This window comes from Berghia stephanieae, chromosome 3 (assembly GCF_034508935.2).
Source record: "Berghia stephanieae isolate SIO BIC M18660-M18661 chromosome 3, UCSD_Bste_1.3, whole genome shotgun sequence".
In the NCBI taxonomy this organism is placed as follows: domain Eukaryota; kingdom Metazoa; phylum Mollusca; class Gastropoda; order Nudibranchia; family Aeolidiidae; genus Berghia; species Berghia stephanieae.
Window position 1 is genome coordinate 95,050,961 of NC_088362.1, and position 22,439 is coordinate 95,073,399.

General features: G+C 36.0%; 1 protein-coding gene across 1 annotated transcript in view; it reads right to left on the reverse strand.

The window, feature by feature from the left end:
* Positions 1–8,269: 8,269 nt before the first annotated feature.
* LOC144968895 (uncharacterized) overlaps positions 8,270–22,439 on the reverse strand; it is a 70,829-nt gene continuing 56,659 nt past the window's right edge. The window contains exons 19-28 of the mRNA XM_078907721.1: positions 22,186–22,290; positions 19,636–19,892; positions 19,131–19,266; positions 17,985–18,164; positions 17,068–17,325; positions 16,165–16,253; positions 14,281–14,584; positions 13,195–13,247; positions 12,374–12,469; positions 8,270–10,066 (exon numbers count right to left, since the gene is read on the reverse strand). Coding sequence (XP_078763847.1) covers positions 9,890–10,066; positions 12,374–12,469; positions 13,195–13,247; positions 14,281–14,584; positions 16,165–16,253; positions 17,068–17,325; positions 17,985–18,164; positions 19,131–19,266; positions 19,636–19,892; positions 22,186–22,290 — 1,655 coding nt within the window. The 3' untranslated portion in view covers positions 8,270–9,889. The remainder of the gene's footprint in view (positions 10,067–12,373; positions 12,470–13,194; positions 13,248–14,280; positions 14,585–16,164; positions 16,254–17,067; positions 17,326–17,984; positions 18,165–19,130; positions 19,267–19,635; positions 19,893–22,185; positions 22,291–22,439) is intronic.

Sequence of the window (22,439 nt, forward strand, 5' to 3'; positions counted from 1 at the left end):
TTACATATTTGGCATTTACTGCTTTTCATCATAATTTCTAGCATTTGCTGCTTTTCGTCAACTCTCCTGCGTTGCTATTTACAAGATGGCTGCGTCAATACAGACGCTTGCATCTTTTCCTCGTCGCCCAGTACATGAGGCAACAATGTGGTGAGGGTGGGGTATGGGAGCAATTATTGTACATGATGAGCCAAATAACATCCAGCCACCTTGATATTTCGATACAAACGACTGTTCTCCTCTGTTTGAAGAATAGGATTATCTACCTCCCCCCCTCACAAACAACTAATACTCTCCACTACTAAAATAATTATGTCAGGCCAGCAAATCCAGTTTTGAACACCTCGAGGTCTTACTTGGGAGAAATCAAAACCATATCGGTTTTATCATTGAAAGAATAGGATTGTTGTAATTGTAATCAAAATATGCGAATGAAGGGAATAACAATGATTAAAGACTTTACTGATCTTTGTTTTGCTTAAATGGATATTCATCATCAATAAGAATATTACACTTATCATCCATCGAGTAGTGCACCATGCATGATGCTATAAATAAGAATACAAGTCCATAAACGCGGCTCACAGTTATAACTTCCTGGGTGGGGATCCTGACCTCCCATAGCGGGCAGGGAGGTACTTGCTATGTCTTCTATCACCCTGTATCTGTTTTCCAATTACTTTCTGTCGTCTTGGAATGAGATTACTTGGTTTTGTCCTGACCCTGTCCGGAGTCCTTGACTGGGAGAGAAACAGTCAAATGTATAGTTATAGTTTTGGGAGATGATATGTTTTTCCTTGTAAAACATCTCTCTGTTATGTACTGTTATTTTTTATTTTTAACATATGATTTGTAAACATTTGAGTGTATTTCTCTTAGTGGGGACCTGTGCTAGTGTCTGGTTGAGACTTTTAAGTGATCTCAAACTAAGTACACTGATAGTGTGCTCTTGAATTTTAAATCTATTCCCTATTTGAACTGATTCCCTTTGTCTTACTTTTTCTTCAAGCCCTTTTCATTGTACATCAAGAATGTCTTAACTATCCAATTTTCTTCCTTTTTACTGGCGCTGATATGACCTAAATGTGTTGCAAGCTCCGTAAAACCCTTAAAAAACAAACAAAACAAAATATAACAGTTCAGATTGTAGTATGTATTGTCTTTGGAGTGGATAAATATTGCATTTAGGTTGGATTTTCTATTCATTCTATTAAATTTGACCATCATCACCATTGATATTGAAAGGAAGACGTTTAATATGACTGCATAATTGCTGTTGTCATGTTGTTCTTTTAAAAAATATGATATTCACCCATCTCACTGCCTGGGTGGGGATCCTGACCTCCCATAGTGGGCAGGGAGGTACATGCTGTGTCTTCTATCCCCCCACACCCGTTTTCCAATTGTTCCCTATCATTGTCTTGGAATGAGATTTGGTTTTGTCCTGACCCTGGCCGGAGTTCCTTGGCTGGGAGGGAAACAGTCGAATGTATAGTTATAGTTTTGGGAGATGATATTTTTTTCCTTGTAAATCATCTCTCTGTTATGCATTGTATTATGTTTAGTTTTACATATTATATTATATGATTTGTAAACATTTGAGTGGATTCCTCTTAGTTCGGACCTGTGCTTGTGTCTGGATGAGACTTTTAGGTGATCTCAAACTAAGTACTTTGACGGTGTGCTCTTGGAATCTAAATCTTTACCCTATTTGAACCAATTCCCCTTTGTCTCACCTTTTCTTTTGTGCTTTAATTATAGAGCAGTAAAGTTAGGTGCCCCAAACGTAAACAATAACAAGTTGCTAGTGATTTCCGTTAGGGACCGGAATAATTTACGCACAATATAGGTCTCCCAATTTTGTAGTTTGAGTTGTAGGCAATACACTTTCAGTATTGAAAATATGTTTACATAAAATCTAACAGTTGCAGAAATAATAATATAAGACTAAATTATTATGAAAATCAGGCTCCGAATAATTCTCGTTTTGTTCATACCAGCGCAATAATTTGCTCTGGTCTAAAAATAGATAGACGTAACTTTTGATAAATTTTACCTTTTTGTTCCATAAAATATCCATATCTAGACATTATTTGATGCATGATCGAGTATTTATGAATATGTGTTTCTTTTGCCACCTAACAGCCAAATTTTAAAGGTTATTTTCTTTCTATTATTTACATTGGAACGTGAGCTGTCAAGACAGGAACATGTGGTTTGCCATGTGCTTCTCGACCTTTGTTTACGTTTGGGGCACCTAACTTTACTGTTCTATAATTCTAGAACTTTTTACTATCCCATTTTGTTCCTTTTTACTGGTGCTTATATGACCTTAATGTGTTGCAAGCGCCGTAAAACCCTTAAAAACAAAAAAACAAAACATCTCACTGCATTGACATGTTTCACAATCCATACTGATAATGTGATAGGATCTATGGATGACGTCAGTGATTCAGTGATTGGGTGATGTGGTAATCATTTTGGCCTTATGAGAGGAAGGTCAACAAATGGATCTTTACATAGGCCAGGCCCATAGTAAATGCCAATAATGTGAGGAAACATTTCAAAATCAAACACACACATTCCCTTCCTTTCTCCTTTACACACAATAATATACACACATTAAAAAATCCCAACTAGAGCATTGGTATAGCATAAAATCAACTAAATGTGCTTACATTGCTTTAAAAGGATCCCAAGCCAATAGTAACACTTAACATGATGTTTGTTAGGTGGCGTTACATTCTTTTCCGACACTGACGACAATCTTAAAGGCCTGGTATTCATTTTATTCCTGAGTACGATGCGAGAATGTCTTTTCGATTCATGCCACCTTAAATTAATCATCGGCAACAGCTCCTGATGATGAGAGAATCTTTTAAATCACCTGTATGTTTTTTTGAAAAGTGTGTTTCCTATATTATTTCTCCTGTCTTGGTAAGACTTTGATAATGAATGGAGATTACTCGTTTAAGTAAAATGTCCAAGAGACTGAATCCATATTTGTACCATTCCCCTTTGTCTTACTTTTCTAGGGTGCTTTAATTGTAATTCTAGAACTTTCATACCATCCCATTTTCTTCCGTTTTACTGGCGCTGATATGACCTAAATGTGTTGCGTGCGCCGTAAAACCCTTAAAAACAAACAAAACAACCCCTTTTTGCTGACCCTGAAATGACCTATAAGCACTGTAAAATCCATAAAAACAACCCAAAAAAAATCAACAATTCTGGTTCCATGCACCTTGTAGCTCGGAAAGACTGCTTTGCCGATGGTCTTTTGTCTCGATGGTAAAATTGAAGAAGATATTTGCTTCGTGTAAATCACTTTCCTATTGTGGTCCTATTAGTTATATTTTGAAATATACTGATCAGTTATCGTGTTAGCATATCAATTTGGCAAGGATCCCCTGCTTCTGTCTGGTTGGTACTTATAGGAGGTCTCGGGCTAGACACAGATAGATTGCTTTTAGGAACTACAATTTTCTTTTTCAACCAATTTGCTTTTAGGAACTACACTTTTCTTTTTCAACCAGATTGCTTTTAGGAACTACACTTTTCTTTTTCAACCAATTTGCTTTTAGGAACGACACTTTTCTTTTTCAACCAGATTGCTTTTAGGAACTACACTTTTCTTTTTCAACCAATTTGCTTTTAGGAACTACACTTTTCTTTTTCAACCAATTTGCTTTTAGGAACTACACTTTTCTTTTTCAACCAATTTGCTTTTAGGAACTACACTTTTCTTTTTCAACCAATTTGCTTTTAGGAACTACACTTTTCTTTTTCAACCAATTTGCTTTTAGGAACTACACTTTTCTTTTTCAACCAATTTGCTTTTAGGAACTACATTTTTCTTTTTCAACCAGATTGCTTTTAGGAACTACACTTTTCTTTTTCAACCAATTTGCTTTTAGGAACTACACTTTTCTTTTTCAACCAGAACGTCTCTGGCACAAAATAAATAGTAATTATTGATCTTCAACTTCAATAATCCTTTGACCATCCGACTCGCTTCCCTTTCCTTTTTTTTTTTTTTAATTTTTTTTTTTGACGTTTTGACCTTAAGTTATTGCAAGTGTCCAAAAATTCAAATGTAATTACCAATGACTGCTATTGGATGACCAAACGGTCTATAAATTGTCTCTTGTCTTCAACTTGTGGGCATATCGCTTGGAGCAGTTGCCACGATACATAGCAGATGAAGGTGAAAAGTCCTCCTTTTGGCTCTTGACAAAATGCAACAAAACAAATGACTTTATGGCTTTATGGATTATGTCAATTGAAATTCTGAAGGTGTTAAAAAATATGGCAAAATTATTATACAATTATAATTATAAAATTCAACCCATTTTAATGGAATGACTCGATGACTCTTTGATAAAGGACTTACACAAGTTTGATCCGTTGTCAATTTGACTGTTGTGGTTACATAATACGAATACCCCTTTTGGAGCACTAACCCATGGCTCTCAGGGTTCGAGCTTACTAAAAAACACACACACACACACACAAACCATGCCTCAGTTTTGGATTGATATCTAGGAGACATGCTCAAGACCTTCTCTCCAGCAAATATCCACTTGAATTGAAAGACGATATACATCTCCAATCAGTCCAGTAGACTTCAACATCCTGAGTCGTGTGTGGGGGGAATTTTCTTGTCGTCGTGTTGTCGGCGATGGCCACATTGAGCAATTGTCAAACATGAAAGGGAAAGGTAGTGTTTTCTATTGTGTATGTGTGTGTGTGTGTTTTATATGTGCATGCGGTTATGTGGTTTTATGGTATGACTCTCGCCTTCGGATTGAAACGTCCTGGGTTTGAGTCCTGTTCTGAGTGGCGCACCGTTCAGCTCTTGGAAAAAGCTCTTTACTCACATTATTATATTATGTGTAAAATGAGTACCTGGCCGTTAAGAAATTGTAATATCGCCTAATGTCGTATCCTAAATGTTGAGTTATGCTTTTGGCCAGGGACCTCTTTTAAATCGCTTTAAAGTATACTGGATTTTACACTAATTTAGTGCTCAAGCATTTTTGTATATAAAAAAAAAAACAATTGGGAATTAATTTAAATATTGCGTGATTGTTTTCCAGTTCTATTCATTTGGAAACACCCCATATTGGTCATGCAGGGAGGTACATACTATGTCTTCTATCCCCTTATATCTGTTTTCCAACATGCTTTCTGTCTTTGTCTTGGAATGAGATTACTTGGTTTTGTTCTGGCTCTGGCCGGAGTCCTAGCTGGGAGGGAAACAGTCAAATGCATAGTTATTGTTTTGGGAGATGATATTTTTTTCCTTGTAAATCATCTCTCTGTTATGTATTATTATTTTTTATTTTGAATGTATAATGTAAGCATTTGAGTGTATTCCTCTTTGTTGGATTTTGTGCTTGTGTCTGGATGAGACTTGTAGGTGATTTCAAACCAAGTACATTGGTGGTATGCTCTTGGAATCTACATCTGATCCCTATTTGTTCTCAGTTCCCCTTTGTCTTACTTTTTCTTGGGTGCTTTAATTGTAATTCTAGAATTTTTTGCTATCCCATTTTCTTCCTTTTTACTGGCGCTGATATAACCTAAATGTGTTGCAAGCGCCGTAAAACCCTTAAAAACAAACAAAAAACAAACATATTGGTCATCTCTTTACTAAGGCCAAATCTCTATATAATTTAATTTGTTTTATTTTTCAGAGCCAAAAACTACTCTATTATTCTCTTTTACTTCCGATTTCCATACAGTAGGGTCCCAGGTGCGAATCCTTATGGTAGCTTTCCTTTTTGTCTGATACTCCACCCAACGAAGCTATTGAAATGATACATGTGTGTTAAAAAGAATAAAGTAGAGAGTCAGCCTTTTTGAAAAGTATTTTATTGCATTTTTAGAGTATATTATGATATGAATTCATACAATGGTCGGCTTTAAAAGACAATAATAAATCGATATGTAAAACGTTTTTGGTTTAATCACAGTTTTGTCAAGTAACTATATCACAATTTTGATAGTCATTGTAACGGTCGTCAAAGATGATGATGATGGTGATGATGATGATGATCGATCTATTCATTTTGAAACGCTCATCCCTATAACTTTAACATCACGTTCAAACGCGTTTATGCCATTTCAATGATCTGTTTCCACAAAGTACCATAAAAAGTTACAATAGGCATAAGCGGAGACTAAAATGAAAACATGGAGACATGAAACGTAGGGGCTCCTTCCAAATGTGGATGTCCAATGTCAGGTCGGTAAATATGGCATTTGTGTATTGATGGTAGACGTCTATGTGTTAGTGTTAAATAAAATACGTGCCATTTCTTCCTCCTATATCAATCGCACAAATACACAAAAGTTTAAAGTCTGAGAGAATTTAGGGAGAAGAAATCGCATCTGAATATAGAAAACTGCGAAAACCCCGTGCCAAATTCCAATTGCATTACAATTACATATAAACATTATGAATCATGAACGACAGGATGTTTACCGACCTGACTTGACCTACATAGATACACATCGTCTGCTATTGAAACCCTATTGTCTCCTCTACAGTTTCCTGTCTCTCTCTATATATCGCTGTCTCCGGTATAAGATAATGAAATGTTTCACACATCTAAAACGTTGATAGGAACTTTAAAGCATGATGGGGAACAGTGGCGTGGGGCCATTGGATCGAATGGTGCCAGGCACCGCACCAATCTTTTTAAAAATCATTAACAGCATAATTTAATTAAAAATAAAACAGAGATTTTAACTCCACTGTCTTTCGCCAACTCGCCAACAACATACTGCCTTTTTAGTCTCCACTCTATTCAAGATTCCGAGTCACGCACTGCGCCGACTCGTGTGTTGGTGACATCACCCCGCGAAGTAGTGACTAAATCAAACACCGTGGTGCAAAGCAATCCGAGCTCCAATTAATGCTATATCCATTAGTATCGCGACAGCTGATTGAGCGAGAAACTAGGTCGAATTATACTATCTTCAAATAGCGGAAAACCCCTCGACTTGTGCCAGGATCTGAGAGCTCCACCGTTGGACTGGGGGGATGCGCCAAATTAGGTTCAAAGTTCAAAAACGTTTATTTTAGGCAATTGCCAATGTAGGGTAACTTCGGCCATCCAAAATATTACATTAACTGTCAAAAACACTGATCATTGTCAAGTTTATTTGTAAGCAGCAAAGAAAAACATCATAAAACTTTAAAATATGACATATCAAAACCCCCACCTCTTTTTCACGATTATTGAATTAAGTAATTCTTTGCAACGAAGCATTGTGGACGAATTTACCAACATTTTCTTGCTTGTAGTGCCGAGTTGATGGTTACGTGTGTATGAGTGTTTATTTGTGTGTGTGTGTGTATGTGTGTTTGTGCGTGTGTATTTGTGTCAGTCAGAGAAAGAAAGCGAAGACTGTCAACAGTTATACTTTTGGTGTGTTTTTAGATTTTTAAGTACTTAAGTGGAGTGATTTTTACTTTGTGATGCTTTAAGATCTGAATCTACCTTTATTTGTGCAATCATTAATCGTATTCCACTGATTTCCATTATTTGAGATATACTTTGAAGTTTTGTTTTGTTAAACAATGAATTGCAATGAATCAAGTTGACTCTTTACTTCACCGACCGTTTGGGAGATTGACACTAGATGACAAATTAGAAATAAAAAGACTAGTTCCTCACCAACCAACTGATTTTGAATTAACACAGGTGTGGAAATCTCGAAAACGCTCTTTTTCAGTGACATGGTATGACAGGCATGAATGGCTCACAGTTAGTTTAGTCTTTTGTTTTTATTGTCTACTTTTTACAGATACAACAAACACTGAAAAATCATGGACATCTATAGGCTATAGTGACCTTAACCACTTCCATCGTATTTCTTAACCTCCTGAACGTTGTTTTAGCACCCTTAAAAGAGTGAAATTTTTTTGTTGCGAAATTCAATGAAACAGGAGCGGTTGAATTCATTAATGATTCTGTCAATTCACAAAGCTGAAATAGATGCCGTTCCAGATTTCAATAAACACATTATAAAAAGATTTGCAGAGATGAAACATCGCAGTGCAGATTTTTTTTACAAGTACTAAAAGTAAGTAATTTCTGTCATAGGTTTTTTTTTCTCTTTTGATTTACATTTATAACATATTGATTGCATTATCTACCAAATCCAATCCTTTAAATGGTGGACAAAGAATAATTACAAAGACCTTTTCATACGGGACTTGTATCTCAGTGTTGTGGCTTGTTGTTTTTATGAATTATTTGTTTTTGTAAGTTTTGTCCACTCGTAGAAACCATCGACCCTCCCCCACCCTTCCAAAAAGGAGAGTTTTTAATATGTCGTGCTCTCTCCTCTTAACCGTGTTCACTGTATTAGATTTTTTTTTCTAATCATGGCACCACCATATGCCGTCAATACGCCACGCCGCTGATGGGGAATATAAAATAATTGGTACACAACTCACAGTAGATATTTTAAGAATCAGTTTACAAAAGTGGCTGTTTAGATGGAAAAAAGTTGTTGACCATCTCTGACTGGTTTAGGTTGGAATCAGTGTATTTGAAAGACCTGTCAATAATTTGATTTTTAATTTTAAATTGCCAACGTGTAAACAGATCTAGACTTAGTAGAGGCTTAGACTTAGAATATTACGTTAATTTTTTTTTCATTATCAAATATATTGTAGTTTATAAAGTACTGCAATGGGGGTGTTGATGGTGATAATGACGATGAAAAAAATATAACAATATTAATTATAATGTATATTTATAATAATAATGCTAATGTGATAACAACAACATAAACATTTTATATAACAAAATCGACAATAATAATATGATGATGATAATTGTAACAATAGATAATTCGATAATGAATTCTTACGTACCCTTTGTGCCGATACTTATTTAATTAATTGTCGTAACCAAATTGCTATGTCCTCATCCTCGCAATGGAATGCTCTCGAACCAATGCAAAATATTCGTTATTACAATTACAGCAATGGGTTTGGTTATCAGGCTTGGAACTTAACACTATGCAGACGTCTATATGGTGAATGGAACCAAGTCATTTGATCATTTGATAAATTATTTTGGGTTTTATAATAATCATTGCACAATAAGAAAGGCGTCTTCCTGATATTGAAAGATGACGATGATGATAATAATAATGATAATGATAATAATTATCATCATGTCATAATAATAATTACTGATGATGGTGATTACGACGATGATGATGGTGATGATGATGATGACGATTGAGACGATAATAGTATTAATAATCATGACATTGAAATGATTAGGATGATGAGAAGGAAGAAGACGCTGATGAGGATGATAATGGTGATAAATATTAAAAGTAATTCGATAAAACATGTCATGTCTTCCTTATATTCATTTTAAATCTGAAAACACTATGACATGCAGTGCGATTTTTTCTTTGTAAATAAAATTCATATTGATGGTGTTACCAACTGACGATAACTAATAATATAAAAGATATTTTACAAAACCCATAAGTCACCATATTATAAAATGAATGACGTTTGCTTTTCAACTAGATAACTGATTGTCCTCGTTGACAATGCGTCCGTCTTTTACAATTTATTTTTAAATTATTGTGACAATGACAATGGATAGATGGGGACACCTGGGTTTTGGATCGTCATTCTTCTCGAAATTCACAAACACAGAAAGTAAGAAAGAAACCAGTGTATAATGATGCAATTCCTCAAGGAAAAAAAAATCAAAAACTATATTTAAATGTTTTAAAAATTGAATTAAATATCCACAAATGAATTCATTTTATTGGGATCAATTCCAAATGAAAGAAAAGAATAATTGATAAAAGATGGATGATGGCTGAACGGGCCTCTGATTTATTTCCAAGTGTTTTCTAAATTTATTGGTTTCTGAGTTTGGCCAGGTTTGTTTTTCGATTTCACAATTTTGTTCCAATAATTTATCAACGACGACTTTTTCTTGTCTTCCATCAACGTGGGCACGTCGGGGAAGGTTGGGTCCCACACTGTTAGTTTTGAAATCATCGTCTGAAACTGAGTTGTTAGATGAAAAGTTGAATGGCACCCATCAATGTTGGGTAAGAAGAAAATAAATAAATAAATAAAATGGAAAAGAAAAAAAAAAGCAGTATCTAAAGACGATTAAAATAAAAACCATTTGCACTAGGATGATACAGTATATAAGAAAAAGACAAAACTTGATTTGGTGATCGGTTACAAATTATTAATAAGTTTTAACAACCGCATTTATATCTAATTTTATCATGTTCATCTTTCGTCTATAGATACTTAAATCCAAATTGATTTAGCAAGCAACGTTAATGTTCTAAAAACAAACCCACAATAAAGTCGGTTTACGAATTATTTTGATTAAAAGAGTAGCTACCTACACTTTTGTTAACAAATGAGTAACTGTAAATGTTTAAAACGGAACACATTAATAGGTACGTATATAAAAAAAACATGTAGTTCAATGAGCTACTTAAAAAAAAAAAAATCTGTATACACTATAAGAAACGCTCAATCCTCAATCGTAACCCAAATACAAAAAAAAAAATAAAAAAAATAAAAAAAGATCACAGCCATCATAGAAATGTGAAAATCAAGCTATTAACTAGATCAGTCTTTTAATCCACATTCAGCAAAGATACATATATCGATATGTACAGGCAGGTCTGCCTTGCAGTGCACTGACAAAATATTTTTTTTATTTTTCTCTTTAAATTTTATATATTGTGTAGGATGATCCCAAACTTGTAAAACAGACTTGTATTTGAATTTTCAAAGGAAAACTCATGAAAACTTTTTGACAACATGGCGATCATCTTGGTCTCTCGATTTAATAGATAATAGTGACATTAATAATTTTGGCCTAAAGTTGAAAAGCTGTTTTGTTCAGCAATGCATTTGTAAATCTCAAACGTTAAAGAATATATATCATAAAAAAAGATAAAAGAAGGCTCTAGCAACCTAAATAATAAAATACAGGCGCATGCATAAAGTAGAATTTTTAAAATTGTTGCAAGATACATAAACCAGTTAACTGACCTCACGAGGACACAGGTTTGAGATTTGTTGTTTTTTTTTTTTCAAGAAGAGGGTCATTTAAATCGATCGATATTTGAAGGACACGTTTTTCGCCAAATTTCTGACCAAATTTTTAAATACATGTTTTTCCTGTGTCCGGCAGTTTACTGGTTAAAGCAAAGAATAGTTGAACAGCTACTTGACGTGTTAAGTGGTAAATACTTTCAAAAGGGTACATTTTAAAAAGCTCCAAACATGAACAATTCAGAAACGTTTCGAGTACAGACTCTTCTCCAGCGAAAACTGTAAGTTATGTAATCTTGTATAATTTTTGTGTGGTTATACATTTGATGACTACGAGTTCTGATTGCCCAAATTAAATGGTAATGCACTCGACTCACAAGAGAAAAGGGCCGGTTTTGTACGGCGAAGCTTTTTATCTGACTCTTTTGTCCACTTACTTTAGTGATAGGTACTAAGTCAGTTTCTCTGAGACAAAATAGCATTATATCCAAAGGACAGCAAACATTTCTTGCTGCCTGGTTAATGTTACAGGAAGGGTGATAAACTTCGGCACTGCAGGCCTCTTACAGCATTGAAAAACTATTACAATAAATTAAATATTTTATACGTTAGACTTACTACAGTATAACGATATGGTATAGATTACTTCTTTAGCCACTCATAAAGGCTATTTTTAATACCGTTGAGAGGCAACAATGTAGCAATACTTTACAGGTACATCTTATTGACCAAAATAACACAACACGTGTACACAATATCATATATTATTACATTCCGTGTGTATCTGCCAAATAAGCGTTTTCAAAACAGAACGTATTTAAAAATTCAGGGGAAATTTGTTAAAACAAACACATACTTTGTGAAAGAAAAGAAGTCGATATTTTTTGGAAGCCAAGTGATTTAAATATAAACTTATAATTATAATATAATTATTTATGCGGTTATGTTTTTGATTATATTGAATATAACAATATTAAAATGCTTTATTTTTTTGTGCAATATAATATATTTGGTATATTGAATATAATATATTTTAATGACATAATTTTTGTGCGATTATAGCTTGGATTATATATTGGGCACGACAAACTGTTTCATAGGTATATATTTTGTGCATTAGAAATGTTATAGTATAACTTTTGTGCCATTATATATTTGATTATATTGTATAAAGCAAAATGTTGAAAGATATAAATATAATTTTTATGCGATTATATCTTTGAGTATATGGCGTATAGGAAAATGTTTTGATGATATAATTTGATATGCATTAACTGCTATAGCCCTTACATCCAGTTTGTTGACCGTCTCGTGTATATAAATATCTCCTGTTGTTGACAGAGATGTCTCAACGATATTACTTGCTGAAATGTTACTATTGGTTTTCTTAAGATGTAGAAGATAGACAAAACATTATTGTCATAATATCTGACATTTAGACTTATAAGTTGCACAAAATGATAATAGATACAGTCAGTAGGGTACTCATTGAAAACATGTTTGAAACTAAACTGTTCAACTAAAAAGGTTTTTAACACACACACACGCGCGCGCGCGCGCACGCATCACACACACACACACACACACACACACACACATATAATATATATATATATATATATATATATATATATATATATATGTAAGCTACTATACAAGCTACTTTTTAAATCCAATTTATTCATCTCTTCCTCTTCTTCTTTCATCTTTTCCCCTCCTCATCATCCTCCTCCTTCTTTCTCTAATTCCCTCTTTCTCCCACTCTCCTCTCTGTACCTCTCCCCCCCCCCCCCCCCCCTCTCTCTCTCTCTCTCTCTCTCTCTCTCGCTCCCTTCTCTTTCTTTCTCTCTCGTTCTTTCTCTCTCTCTCTCTCTCTCTCTCTCTCTCTCTCTCTCCCTCTCTCTCTGTGGGGAGGGGGGGGGGGGGGGGGGGGGGGGCGTGAGTGCGTTTCCTGGACTGAATTTACATACACCTGTTTATTAGATAATGCAATTTTATTTACCGTTGAACAAATCATTTCAACATTTTCACACTTTGTCTCATTTTGCAATAAACAACAGTTAAAAATATTAGTCTAACAGAAAAACAACCAAACAAACAAACAAACTTACTTTTGTATTGAAATTCAGATGGCATCTTTCTGAGACGTCTCCCATTTTGGCGGCTGAAAAAAAAATGACGATTTGGTTGATATCAATTAAAAAAATTTAGATTTACATTGACCTAGTTTAACTTGTGGTATGTTTATCCCACAATTCTCAACGGACCGTCTAATTACGGGAGACACCCTACAATCTTCCTCTGGTCGCTTGGCATATAATATATTTAAAACCGCCCTGACAACAAATTAAAACATGAATTTTGCACATTTCAATGACAAAACCGACTGCCTTATCTTATTAGTGGCTATATGGTCTAGTGGTATGACACTCGCTTTCGGATCGGAAGTTCCTAGGTTCGAGCCTCGCGCTCGGCGCATAGTTGAGTCCTTGGAAAAGGCTCTTTACTCACTTTCTCTCACCGTACTCAGGTGTAAAATGAGTACCTGGCCGTTAACAGCGTTGTCTTTGTCCGAAAAATTGTAATATCGCCTAACAGGCGGCATGTCCCGTCCTATATGTTAAATGTTGCTGTTGACCAGGGACCCCTTGTAAGGCGCTTTGAGCACATTTAATGGATATTGCGCTATATAAAGCTCAATTTTCATTTCAAAAAAATAATTAGTGAATAGCTGCTGGCGACTGTGGATTTTGCGTTATCGCCATCGTTTTCAGACTGGATGTGCTTAGCTAGAACTATTCTCCCTTCTACGAGTGTCTGCATTTAATGTTTAGATTTTGTACACTGACTAATACCAAAATCACTAACTGGTAACACTTATAGGGAATGAGATTAGCGGAAGAGTAGCGTCCCTTGATTGGACGTCACCCATAGTCTGTGACGTCACCGGCGGAAAAATTATTAGAGAGAGAACGTCATGTTGGTTGTGTCCTAAGCGAGGACGAGAGACGCATGCGCACAACCAACATGACGTTCTCTCTCTAATAACTTTTCCGCCGGTGACGTCACAGACTATGGGTGACGTCAATCAAGGGACGCTACTCTTCCGCTAATCTCATTCCCTATAGCACACAATAGTAAACAATAGCAGTATTATTATTATTATGACATTCGAAAATAGTGACCAGTCTTCTTACATGTGATCGGTTCAGCGTGTTCCATTTCATTCTTGGATGTGTCGAAGAAAAGTGACAGAAATTTCTTCCAAACATATGAGCCGAGTTGTCGGTCAAGGTCATCTCTTACCCCCTCTTTCCAGGCTGTCTCTTCCTCTCCGGAGACCTGCGATGTTCCCCATTTCTTCTTTAGTTGTTTTTCTAATTTCTCCTCTTTGTTCTTGATTAAGGCTAATGATGCGTTCAGCATACTGATGGCTATATTCAGTAGGATTAAGGTACATACTGTCCCAAACAGACAGTACATTCCACGGTGAAGCTGGTACTGAAATGATCATAACCGTTAATATTACTCGTTTAATTGTTAGAAGCAATAAACAATCGGTCAAATAGACTCATTTTTTCAAGCTCTCCCGTACACAGTGAAAAAAAAACCCAAACAAAACTAGTTTCAATCAAATACATCAATTCTATTTCAGTGATAACGCGTCACCACAAAAACCAGCACTGTGAGATTTAATTGAACACCCCCTCTCTTTCTTTCTTTTCTCTCTCTCTCTCTCTCTCACTCTCTCTCTCTCTCTCTCTCTCTCTCACACACACACACACTCTCTCTCTCTCTCTCTCTCTCTCTCTCTCTCTCTCTCTCTCTCTCTCTCTCTCTCTCTCTTTCCTAAACCATTCCACGCCACTTGAATGGCCGTTCCATTAGGTACGATCTAGGATCTAGTATCTAGGGGAGAACTTAGTAAAACAGCACAACTGTCCTCAAAATGAATTTACAAATTTATTTTAATATGTCCATCACAATTTCATCTTTACAAATATTTGATTGAGCATCATTTAATTTATGATTCAATTTTGTAATATTAAATGTAGCAATAGTCACGGTCCTTTTATGTGTCTAAATGATCAAAAATGCGGTTTACTATGTTCAAAATGACTCTTATAACGGAATTTTAGATCATTTCAAATCAGTCACAAAAGGAAGATGATGGAAGAGTCCAAAGATTTAGATGCAGCAGCGAAATTAAAAATGTCGATCCAAGAGCACTCTGTTCATGTGTCAGGTCTGAGACTAGTCTTAAGGGACAGCGTGGCTCAGCGGAACGGTCTTTGCTTCGTACCCGAAAGGTACCGAGTTCGAACACCCGCCGCTGCGCTGTGTGGCCTTGAGCAAGTCACCTCGCTATGCGCCGCCTGGGTATTCTAGTCTTCCCTTGGAATAGACCCTAGAGACAAATTTCCCCTATGGGATGAATAAAGAGAATTGTATTTTTTCATTTATTTATTTTTCAAGTCCCAGACTGGCACGATCACAGAACCTCGGCCAAAGGGGATACACTTTATAAAATGCATATCATTGTAAAAACAAAACGACATCATAATGTAATGGAGGTTTGATTTACAAGGAAACAAAGGGTAATCTCTCATAGCAAGATGGATCCATTTGACTACACACATCGCACTCAAAGACACAGCAGCTGTCACATAGAATATAGGACTTATAAAGAGTAAAAGTTACTATACAGCTGTGGACAACTACAACACAAACTGCATCAACAACAACTACTGATATTATGAATACTACAACTACTACCACCATCATCACCACAACAACAACAACAACAATAACAACAACTACTACTACTACTACTACTACTACTACTACTACTACTACTACTATTACTACTACTACTACTACACTATTACTACTACTACTACTACTACTACTCACTACTACTACTACTACTACTACTACTACTACTACTACACACAACTACTACTACTACAACGAACACAACTACTGACATCCATCACATGAATAAGAATGTCAAAGAAGTGTAAACCCACCAATAATCAACGTGAAGTATTCATTAATTCCCTCAGTAAATTCCAACCTACCTGAACGAATCCTGTGACACTGGATTTGAAACTTCTGTACTTGGTCATTCCCAAGAGCAGAGTGAGTAAAGTCGTCATGGCAGATAGAACTAGGAAAAGAAATTAATTTAGTAGGATGACCATGTTGTCATAATATTGCAACAGTGAAAACAAGAAAAAAAAATTAAAAAAGAATCACCAACCCCCCCCCCCCTCCCTTAAAATTACCTTTAACACCCCCCCCCCCCCCCCCCCCCGTCAAGAACAATAAAAAAATAAACACTAGACGTCTACGCTCATTCTCCTAAATACAGACACTACCCAAGGACAACTTGACACTACCATTAACTTCATTAACTCCGGTTTCAGAATTGCGATCTAAACTGAAGAGATGGTTATTGTCAATTTGCTTCTTGCATAGAAGGATGTTATAACAATTTTGTAGTGGTAATGATGTAGTGGTGGTACTAGTAGAGCTTAGAGTCTGGTGTCTCGGAGTTATAGCGGTATATAAGTTTTCAGCATTATTATAACATAATTTTAATTACCTACGATTTTCTTCCAGATGAAATCAAGTGCTACTATTTTTTTTACAATTAAATTATATGTTAACCTTGCCTTGCATTTTACAGAATTTGATGTTTTTTTTTCAAGAGCAAATTCATTGTGCGGCAGAAGGCAAAAAAAGTCAGGACAAATAATCTAGCTTGATTTAAAAAATGAAAGGATTCCTGACGACAGGATTAGACGGTTTTCATCAAAAGACCAAACAAAAGACAGTGCAGACTGAAAATGAAATTTCGTTTGTTTTTTTACTCTGATGACCTTGGGGAATGTAATAAATGTGGCATTGCGGGGTGCTTGATGTACAATGCAAATAGGTTTTGTAACTCTCAAGGTTCATTTTTGGCGTTCTCAATTTACCTGTTCGGACATTGTGGGTGACAGGTCCTTCTAGCACGTAGAAGAAGCAGCTGAAGGCTACGAGGACCACCAGGATGGTCGCCAGTAAACTGAGTAGAAATCCCCGCATCGTGACCAAGGTGACATGCATGATGTACAGGTAGTAGTTGACGGCCAGGGGTCCCAAGAAACGAAGGATTCGGATGAAAAGGACGATGCCGATACACAAATTGTAGCCCTCGTTCAGCTCGATGACTGTGTCCAATGAAGCAAATAATCCTTTGGTGATGAAAAAAAAATAGAGTAGAAAGTCTGAAACGGAATTTGATGAAATACACACAACACACAAATACACACATTAATTATACACAAACTCAACACACATACACACCCACACACAAACGCAAAGCAGCAAAAATACAACTATGGAAACAAGACAAATGGATATCAATAAAGGCGAAATATTTAAAAAATCCTGATTTCAGGACCAAATCTAATCGACATGATTAAATAAGATCGTTGAGAAACTCTCTAATATTCCAGCCATGGAATTTGTTATCGTTATTTCTGGTTCAATTGTTTTTAGAATCTCGCAGTTTGATATGTATTTCTAGGTGTTTCATTATTCGCGTACTTTCCTATCCAACCAATTGAAATAAGCTCTTCAACCCTTATGGTGCAGCGAATCCAGAAAGTTTGATTTTCACACAATAAGATATAAGAACAAGAATAAGATTTCAATAGGGGTATGTGGAGAAAATACTTTTGTATTCGAAATACACATGACATACATTTAAAACATGTTATATGAATAGATGAACAAATAGATTAATACACGTAACTTATACAGTTATATATATATATATATATAACTCGATCATATCATATTCATGGTAGTTTCCTTCCCTTCCAAACATCCTATATACACATCTGCTCACCTGGGCTGTTCCTGATAAACTCCACCAAGTCAATCGTTTGAGCAATCCTGACACTGTAGATGGTAATGGCGGAGATTGACACCGACAAATCAACAATTTCAGCTACAGTTGATGGATTAAATCTTTCCCTCCCCTTTGGACATGTTATAAGATGAATTAGGACGCTTAGACGCACGAGGACTGAAACAAGAAGATTTGTAAAGATAGCTTATTTGTAACACTGAAAGCTTGGATGAAGGTTAGAAAACTGATTCGTACGTTCAGTTATTCGTCCAACAGTATTCTAGAATTGTTACAACAAAACTCTTATAAAAGCAATTCCTTGTAACGATAATGCCAAAAAGTCCAGATAATTTTAGAAACTCATCGACTGAAAAATGATATTTTTTGTGTTTGAGTCAAAAATATATAAAGAGTGTCCATAAAGTGTTTTCCTAACTTCAAAGACTTATCATTCTAAAACTATTACATATATTTGCATCTCGTTTTCATCGTCTTCTAAGGAGAGGCATACCCATTAGTCAATGATCCACATTACATCATCAAAATTAGAAAAATCAACACGAACTTATTATACCTCATTTTTCTTTCCTTCTATTTCGGAATCACACGGTGCAAGCCCATCCTTCTTTAACGAGAAAACGATTACTGTAAACGTCTATTTAGATGTGCTAGAATTTTATACTGTATCCCAACTTCGTGAATATCAGACATGGATGATTTTATAATAACGCGGTGCTACTCCACCTTGAGACAGGCCATTCGCGAATGTCTAAAAGACACTCTTCCAGACAGATGGATTTGGGGGGACTAGATTGCCTGGCCGCCTGGGTCACCGGACATTTCTCCGTTTGACTCTTTCCTGTAGGGTGAGATCGGAGACATTGTTTGCTCAGTCCCCACACCAGATGCTGGAACGCTTACCGTGAAAATTAGAGCTTTTATTGAATCTATCATGGCATAAAAGCTGCAAATCACAATCAAGGAAGTCGAAAATAGGTTGAATTTGCTTATAGGCAGCCAAACCGAGAAGCATTGAGTATAAGATAATGGTAAACATATGATAAAGCATATATTATGTAGTCATAAGTCCGACATATTAAAAAATACACAGATACCCAGGTACACAAATTAGATTGTCCTTACCAATAATGATAAATATGATTTGGCACAGTAAAATCATATAATCCCAAACGTCCGTGTAAGGGTACAATCTGGCAGAGCGAACGACACATTTCACTAGCACGGATCCATAAGTAGGGGTTTCAAAAAGAACTTTAGCCTGCAATTGAAAGAAAATGAAAAAGGACAATGAGTAAAGTTATGTGAATTAGAATGTGTAGAATGGTAACATTTGGAGTAAAAATAATACAAGCAGGGAAGATGAAAGAACACTACACATGAAGAAATGTAGATAGAGATAGATAGAGATATAGATAGAAAGCATGTGAAAATGATAGATCAATCGATAGATAGATAGATAGATAGGCAGATAGATGGAAGGATGGATCGATTGATAGATAGAGACCATGGAGAGGGTGTGTTTGTGTGTGTGTGTGTGTGTGTGTCAGAGAGAGAGAGAGAGAGAGAGAGAGAGAGAGAGAGAGGGGGGGGGGATTCATTATAACAAGGATGACAACATTCCAGTAACCTGTGTAAATAGACGGGTATCAGGGTTGAAAACGGAAAATTCTAGAACAACAGCTCTGGTTAGCTCGTTCATCCAGCCAGTTGACTCAAGTGTTTGTATCGAGTCCCTGGCCTTATTTTGGTCCTGTTCTAGCAAGACTTGATAGCCTCCGGGATCATAGCTGGTGTCACTTCCCTCAATGGGAAGACTTCTGGCATCCCCTGGAACGTATGTGAAACCAGCAACCAGACAACTGCTGGCGTTGCAAGGCACCCAATCTATAGAAAATACCAACAAATACATTGTTAAAAATAAATATTATGATGGCCATATCTCTGAAGGTCTTTCCCATTAGTTTAGTTTTCTAAATGCAGTTTATGGTTTTTAATTCAAGTGTCCGACAGGTCACATGGGAACTTTTCTTTGGTGCCCTTTCTGAAAACATCCATCACTGCTCATAATCAGACACACAACAAAGTTGTATTGAGTCGAGAGTCTTCATTTGTTATCTCTCCATCAAAACTTGACAGCCCACTGGATCATAGCTTACATCACTTCCCTGAAAGGGCTAAAATCTAGAGATGCCTAAATGAGTCAATAAAATGTATAGTAAAATAAAGGGAGTAAAAATAACTGTTAAAAAAGATAGAACCCAAAGTAAACGACGTTTCAGCCATTGGCCTCGTTCAGGTAAACAAGAAAAGGAAATAAGTTATTTTCCATTTGCATAATGCATAATGGCTAGTAAATGAGAAAAAGAGGGTAAGAAAATAAAACTTTATAAGTAAAAAAATGTGTGTGTGTATGTGTGTGTGTGTGTGCAAGGGAATAACACACACACAGAGAGAGAGAGAGAGAGAGAGAGAGAGAGAGAGAGGGGGGGGGGGACGGGGGACGGAGAGAGATAGAGAGAGATAGATAGATAGATAGAGAGAGAGAGAGAGAGAGAGAGAGAGTGACAAGGAGATAAAGTAATGAGATGAAATGTAAATCGAGATCAAAACTGTATAAATCAAGCATAAGATCATTTACAAACCATTTTTCAAATGTAATATAATACGTTTCCTTTTCTTGTTTACCCGAAGAAGGTCAAAAGCAGAAACGTCGTTTACTTTGTGTTGTATCTTTAAGTCATTCTTACTCCCTACATTTTACTATACCCGAAAGGGCTGTACGAGATTTGCGTGGAAGGCAAGGGCAGCTACAAATAATAGTGTTGGTTTCACTATAGTTTTTGTTAGTGGATCGCTTGTCGGCGATTGGCATACTGTTCATCAGATGTGCCATGGCCCGTTTTCATGAATGCGGACTAGACTAGATTTAGTTATTTACAAGTAAATGACTTGCTAGTCTTAAGCCTGAGCAAAGTAAGTGACAAAAAATCGGATTTCATGAACGTTTTCTTTTCCCCGAATAGCTGGTCTCTTGCCTCGAAGTGGGCGTTGTAAGGACGGTGACTAATTCGGGTATTTTGTGCTGGTAACATCACGCTCTCTAGTACACGATGGCAGGTAAGATACTAGGCTTTATACTTTCAACGTAAAAGATTTCCAAAGAGGAAATTAGCAACACATCCGGTATAGATAATATGTCGTTCCTTTTCGTATTCTAACTTACGTTTGCCATGAATCAAATCACGTGATATTGATTGTAAACTAATAGACTACAATGTGTCCATGGTCGACTGTCAATTCTATATTTAGACTAATGGAAGTTTCATCGAAACTCAAACAAATTGAACCAAAACAAAACAAACAAACAAACAAACAAAATAGAAAGTGTGCTCTGAAGAATCACATTATTTCAGCTAGTTACAATGCCTGCAGAATAACTTCTATCTCCACAATATTTTCTAATGTTTTTTTGGGGTTGTTCTTTGACGCAAATCCTTCGATTTCGAGTGTCCGTCATTTGTAACCGACGTATTTTCCTTCCGAATCGGAGCTCTCTCAATCTAAAAATAGCTGACGCTATAATGTATCTTAGTAACTAGTCTCAGACTAAGCTTGAAGTCCTGCCTCATCAAATGACTAAGACTTGGCCAAACTTAGTCTGAAAGTGCCGTGATTTTAGTCTGGGACTTGTTTAGTCAGCCCACATGAAAGCCTATTTTTTCAAGTCCTTGACTAAAGTCAGAGATAGTCAGAGACTAAGCGCTAGTCCGCGTTCATGAAAATGGGTCCATGAGATAGTAGATGCTAGTCGTCATAGACAGACTAATTATTGCAGTTCTCTACCCTAAGTTAACAACACAATAAGTGTTTCCACAGAGGGAGGCAGACAAAATGGCTCGGATTTAGTTGTCTTCCTAACTATGTTGTGAATCAATGGAAACTTTTGTCTATATTGTAAGAAATGCTCCGGCATGTTGTAGGTCTGTAGGTATCATTTTTTGACATCAATGCCCAGAATAACTGATGGTTTTCTCACGTATATATTTCTTTGTTGCTACAGAATTATTTTATAACTATGATTATTTCCTTGTAGGGACTTTTCAAAATGTCTATACAAGACATGATCATGTAATATCCATCACTACATAAATAAATAAACAAACTTTTAATACCATACCTTGAATAAAACTCCTTTTCTCCATTGTGTCCTCGTCGTATTCAAAGTAACAAACAAGAGAAACGTCTAATTGGTCCAAAATAGAGCCAAGTACACTGCAATTTGCTGCTCCACAACAAACAATAAAAACAACATAATTAAAGCATGTAAAACTTATATGAAAGTGAAAAAGGGGCAGGCCATTTACTAGCAAGATGAAAATCTGAAAATGATATGATACATGATAAATACACACACACACACACACACACACA